We start from the raw sequence: 6,372 nt of genomic DNA on the forward strand, positions 1-6,372 counted from the left end.
ACACACACATTTCTAGGCTGAGGCCTGATTAGGACCCAGTGGACACCAATGACATCCCAATATCTATGGTGTCACAAAGGCTGCCCCTGCTGACCAATGAGTGGCTGCTGTATGGGGATACAATGAGTGCAAATGTGTACTAGTATCTGGTGTCTTGAGAGGCTTAGGCCAGCTGGACAATCAAGCTAGGCCAATCAGACCAAAACACCATGTCTGGAAAAAGAAGCTGTCAGAACTATAAGCTTATGAAGCAGACATTCTCCTGCTCCGCAAAAACCAAGCTGCAGTTCCCTGTGAGCCATGTGGACCACCTCCAGCAAGAAAACCACTCTGCCCAGCACCTGAGCTTGTCCACCCAGGTTTTCCTCCCTGCCATCCTCAAATATGTGACCAACAACATTCTGGAGTGGGTAGGCAACGAAGCCCACAACAGCTGCAGGATTCGGAAGGCAGTAGCTAACAACCAGCAGCTTAGCCACCTCTTTGAGGATGACACTGATTCTCAAGTTAATGAAATGTTCTAATCCAGAAAGAACTGCTGATGACTGGGTTCCAGATCATGGAGGGAGTCTACACAGCTTCACCCGGCGCCAAAACCTCTCACAGCAGAAAGAGCCGTGTGCTGCTAACACCTGCGCATGCTATTAAAGATTTTAAATCTATGAGAGTTCTTCTGGCTCCTTCCTCTCAATTTTAGTCAAATTGAGCTGAAGGTGTCTGTGAGACATCCAAGAGAAGAATTTCCACAAAGAGTTGGAGGGAAAGAGGATGTGGTCAGTGTAGGGTGCTTGAATCAGTGATTTCAGAGGAGCAGTTTCTAATGGTAATAGTGTGGAGTGGCCCTGGTGGGTGTACCTGATTGAGGTGGTGGGAGAAAGAACACTTTCTCATTGACTCTGAGGAAGTAAAGCCTTGTGAGGTCAGAAGTTTGGATAGGGTCTTCTTGGGTATGTTGAATTCCCAGAATGATGGTAGTAGTTGAGGTGGAGCTGAAGATGATGACTGAGGTACAGAAAGCTTCATTTGTGATGGGGAAAGCCTAAAGGTCAAAAGGTGACAACAATGGGGATGGAGTGGAGAGGGCTGCGTGGCGATTGGCATGAACTTAATAGGGCCAGGGGCTTTTATGTGAAGATTGAGGAGTAATGAAGGAAATATTAAAGTCTACAAAAGAGAAGTCATGGTCATGTTGATTTCATTTATTATTTATTTATACCCTGCCTCATTCCAAAAAAAGACTTGAGGCAGGGATTGTTAGCTATCTAGTGCTGTGGTTCTTCCTGTGCGATATATTCTTCAGTCCTCTTTTGTTGACACACAAATAAGAATCCAGTCACGCGCTGCATAACAACATTTAGGTCAACGATGGACTGCATACACAACAATGGTCCCATAACATTAGTACCATATAGCCTAGGTGTGTAGTAGGCTACACGTGTAGGTATGTGTAAGTACACTCTATGTGACATTTGCACAACGACAGTTTCTTAGAACATATCCCCGTCATTAAGCAAAGCATGACTATTTTATATAAAAGCTACTCTCTGGCATAAGGCATGCAATTTAAGCAGTTCTTAATGGTTATTAAATATCAATAAATGGATTTATTTGTTAATGTATTCCATTGTAAATACAGTTATCAATCTCATTCTTAGATGAAACACCAATGAGTCTAATGATCATATATTTGCCAGAACCCCATAGAGTTGTAAGTGGTTGAATAAGTGTTTTAAAAGGTATAAGTATATTCTATGTAAATTCTGTTTCAAGTGATGAACTCAAAAGAAAATACAATTCTTGTAAACACTTTCATGCGTGATATTAACTTAAAATAGGTGTTATATTGCATGTTGTAGAAATCTGAAATTAATTTTTATGAACAGTAACTATTCGCCCTCCCTCTGTCAACATCTGAGGTTTTCACTTGTTCATCAGATGCTAAAAGGCTATCCTCTGCTGCCTCTCAGCCTTTTCATAGACGGCTGGAGACAGGCTGTCCAGATAACCCAAGTAACAGAATTAGACGAACTGGAATCAAGATAGCAGTTCACCACTTACTGGCCAAGTGATCTTGGGCATTCATTTATTCCCTCTGAGCATCGGTTTCCTCATCTATAAAATGGGAATAATAAGAGTTCCTCTGTCTTTGGGTTTTCACAAGGATTAAGTTAATTCATACTTGTAAACTGCAGTTAAGTACAGTGCCTAGCACAGCGTACCCTTAATGAGTAGCTGCAAATATCTGCTTCCATATATACCAGATATTTAGGCATGCTTCCCCAAGGTCCAGCTGGCCCTGGTTCTCACTTGATTGCCAGTTCTTGGGCCACTGCTCTGAAAACCATACCCTGCTAAACCTCATGGAGAGACAAAAGAGTGCTATGAAGATAAGAAGTCAGAGTTAGAACAGAGAACTAGACAGTCCATACACTGGTTTCCTCTTGCCTCCCCACTGCCTGGTGACCCACCCTTTCTCTGCTTTGCACCATTTGTCAAAGCAGAAGGACCTAGCTTGGCCTTTGCCTGCTGCACAGGAATACTCTAAGAATGAAAATAATAGTATTGGGATTGGGTTTACAGCTCTTTGGAATACGAGCTTGTATAAATCCAAGAAACCTTTCTTGCCACATAATGCTCATTAAACATCATATTTACAGATCACTCATTGTCAGAATGTTCACCCCACAAATTTGTGGATTTGTCGTAAAGTGCCATGAAGCCCTCCTAGCACTAGCCAAGCCCAAATCTTACTCTTCCATTCATCGGAATTCACAAGCAAGCCTCTTCCGGATAACTGTCCGTAACGATAACACCGGCATGGCTACTGCCGCCCCACTCCAAAATGAAGTATGTTTGTCCATGGCTCTGGTTTCTCACATTACAGTGCCCTTCAGCCTACAGCAAATGCCTCTATGGTGGGTAATGCCAGGGAAATTATCATTATACTAAGATCATACTATGTTGCTTAAATAGCTAATGTTTTAAAACTGCTTTCTTTTTTTTACTTATAACTGTTGCTTGTAGCATAAAACCTAGTCTCCTGGATACTTCACTGAACAGCAGAACAAAGAAATTCATTAAAAGTATCAAGAAGCCATAGCAGGTGGGTGAACTACGTCGTGGTCAGCAATTCCTTCCGGCCACATCATCAGACTGTACAGTCCACGCAGTAGCCAACAAGTAATGGTCAATCATGACTCATGTACGGAGGCAGGCTTCTGAAGATCTTTCGGACACTCTTTTTGATTTCTGTGGTGAAATTTGGAGACTGAGCATTTAGGAGTTCATGTTGGCAAGCCTTTTGGGAGTCACATAGGTGTGGAAGAATCAGGCAGAGCAATACTACCATGCCTTTAAAGAATTGAGCTTTGGCTATGCTTGTGGCTTTTACAGGAAACATGGGGACCATAACAAACAGCATCTGGCCTATAGCTTGCCTATTCATTTCCATAATGGTATCTTGTGAGGAGGAGAAATTTTTATGAAATATAATTTTTCAAAATTTAATCTTATTTTTTGTTAATACGGTAGACTACATGGAATATTTTTACCTTGTATTGCTAGGATAATTCTACTAAGTCATAATGTATTTTCTACTTTATATATTACTCTATACAAATTGCTAACATTTGATGCAATATTTTTGGATTTGTATTTCTCTTGTTGGAATGCTTTTGACAAGTTTTGTTATGAGAGTTATTCTGTTTTCTGAAAGAGCTTGTGTAAAATTGTTATTTCTTTTGGAAATGTTCGACAGAATTAACCAGTGAACTAATCTGAGCCTGGGTTTTATTTGGGTGTGTAGATGTTTCTAATAATAGCTTCAATTACTTTGACAGATATAAGGCTATTTAGACTTTCTATTTCATCTTGTGTTAGTTTTGATTGTTTTGTTTCTCAAGTACATTTTCTCTCATTTGTCTAATGTATTGGCATACTGTATCTCTTTTGATATCTGTAGAATCTATAGGGATATCTGCTTCTTCATTCTTATTATTGGTTATTTAGCTTTTCTCTCTTTTTTTTTCAGTCAGTCTTGCTAGGGTTTTATTAATTTTATTAAACTCTTCAAAACCCAACATTTTATTTAGTATCCTTTTTATGTTTTCTTTATGTTTTCATTTCATTGATGTCTGTTCTTATCTTTATAATTCCCTTTCGTTCTACTTAGTTTGGATTCAATTTGGTATTATTTTTCTAGGATTGTAAGAGAGGAAATTAACAATTATTTTTACTCATACTTTTTATGTAATATAAGCTTTTATAGCTATGAATTTCCTTTAAGCATGCTTTAGCTGCCAATCGCAAAGTTTGCTATGTTGTATTTTCATTTTCTTTCTATTTGAAATATTGTCCATCTTCCCTTTTGATTTCTTATTTGTACCATGAATTATATGGAAATATGCTGTTTTATTTCTAAGTAATTGGGGCCTTTCTAGCTTTATTATTGTAATTGATATCTAGTATAATTTCTTTGCAATCAGAAATGTGCTAAGATTTCAAATTTTTGAAATTTTTGAAACTTCTGCCCCTGTATATGGTCTATCTTGCTGTACATTCCTGATGCTTGTAAAAGGAATGTATTTTCTGCAGCTGTTTGGATTCTATCAATTCCATTTAGGTTAAGGTGGTTGATAGTGTTGTTCAGATCTTTTATATGTTTGCTTTTTTTGTCTACTTCTATCAGTTATTGAGACAAGATATTAAAAATCTGTGATTATGTCTGTGGGTTTATCTTCTTTTCTCTTTAATATAGTCAAATTTGTTTCATTGACGTTTTTGGCTGTGTTTTGTCACATGCAGAGTTAGAATTCTTATATCCTCTTTATGTATTGTTTACTATGATTGAGAAATGCCCCGCTTTCTCTCTAGTAAAACTCTATTTTTTTTCCCGAAGATTGGCCCTGAGCTGATATCTGTTGCCTATCTTCCTCGTTTTTTTTCTCCCGAAAGCCCCAGTACATAGTTGTATACCCTAGTTGAGGGCCCTTCTAGTTCCTCTCTGTGGGTCATTGCCTCTGCACGGCTTGATGAGTGGTGTGTACGTCTGTGCCCAGGATCTGAACTGGTGAACCCTGGGCCCCTGAAGCAGAGTGCATGACCTTAACCACTACACCACCCAGCCGGCCCCCTAAAACTCTCTTTTAAATTGTGTTTTGTACAGTCACTCCAGACTTCTTACATGTTGTTTACATATTATTTTCCATCTTCTAGCTTTAAATTTATTTGTGAATGTTCATTTAAAGTTCATCCTTTGTAGAAAGCATATAGGTGCATCTTGTTTTAACTATGTTTTTTTACATTTTCCCCCAGCTTTATTGAGATATTATTGACATATAACATGTGTAAGTTTAAGATTTACAGTATGATAATTTGATACAAATATATATTACAAAAAGATTACCATAATAAGGGAACACTTCCATCCCCTCACATGATTACCATTTCATTTTTGTGTTGAGAACATTTAAGATCTACTCTCTTAGCAACATGCAAGTACACAACACAGTGTCATTAATTATAGTCATCATGCCGTACAGTGGATCCCCAGAACTGATTCATATTTTAACTGAGAGTTTGTGCCCTTTGACCAACAGTTCCCCATGTCCCTCAGCCCTCAGCCCCTGCAGTCACCGTTCTACTCTCCATTTCTGAGTTCAGCTTTTTTAGATTCCATATAAGAGTTAGAACATACAGTATGTGTCTTTCTCTGTCTACTTATTTTATTTGACATAATGCACTCAAAGTCCCTCTATGTTGTCACAAAAGACAGGATTTCCTTCTTTTTCATAGCTGAATAATATTATATATATATTCATTTGCCCATGGACCCTTAGGTTGCTTCTATGTCTTGGCTATTGTGAATAATGCTGTGATGAACATGTGGGTATGGATATCTCTTTGAGAAAGTGTTTTCATTTCTTTCATATATATATTCAGAAGTGACATTGCTGGACCATATGGTAGTTCCATTTTTAATTTTTTGAGGAACTTCCACACTGTTTTTCATAGTGGCTGCACCAATTTACATTCCCACCAACAGTGTACAAGAATTCCCTTTTCTCTACAGCCTGACCAACATTTGTTGTCTCTTGTCGTTTTGATGATAGCCATTCTAACAGGTGTGAGGTGATATCTCATTTGTGGCTTTGCTTTGTATCTGTCTCGTGATTAGTGATGTTGAGCATCTTTTCATGTACCTGTTGGCCCTTTTTATATCTTCTTTGGAAAAAATGTCTATTCAAGTCCTTTGTCCATTTTCAAATTGGACTTGTTTTTGCTGTTGAGTGTTATGAGTTCCTTACATATTTTGACTATTAATCCTTTATCAGATAGATTGTTTGCAAATATCTTCTCCCATTCCATAGGTTG

The 6,372-nt window shown here is 38.2% G+C and overlaps 1 protein-coding gene across 1 annotated transcript; it reads left to right on the top strand.

Annotated features, from left to right (window-relative positions):
- Positions 1–209: 209 nt before the first annotated feature.
- Positions 210–524, top strand: LOC139042631 (histone H2A-like 3). Its single transcript, XM_070501793.1, has one exon. It carries the CDS (start codon positions 210–212, stop codon positions 522–524), a length of 315 nt encoding a protein of 104 aa, XP_070357894.1.
- Positions 525–6,372: the final 5,848 nt, after the last annotated feature.

This window comes from Equus asinus, chromosome X, assembly GCF_041296235.1.
Source record: "Equus asinus isolate D_3611 breed Donkey chromosome X, EquAss-T2T_v2, whole genome shotgun sequence".
Taxonomy (NCBI): Eukaryota; Metazoa; Chordata; class Mammalia; order Perissodactyla; family Equidae; genus Equus; species Equus asinus.

What these genes read in the sequence shown, in the direction of transcription:
- LOC139042631 (XM_070501793.1), top strand. Translation starts at nt 210, where the DNA reads ATGTCTGGAAAAAGAAGCTGTCAGAACTATAAGCTTATGAAGCAGACA.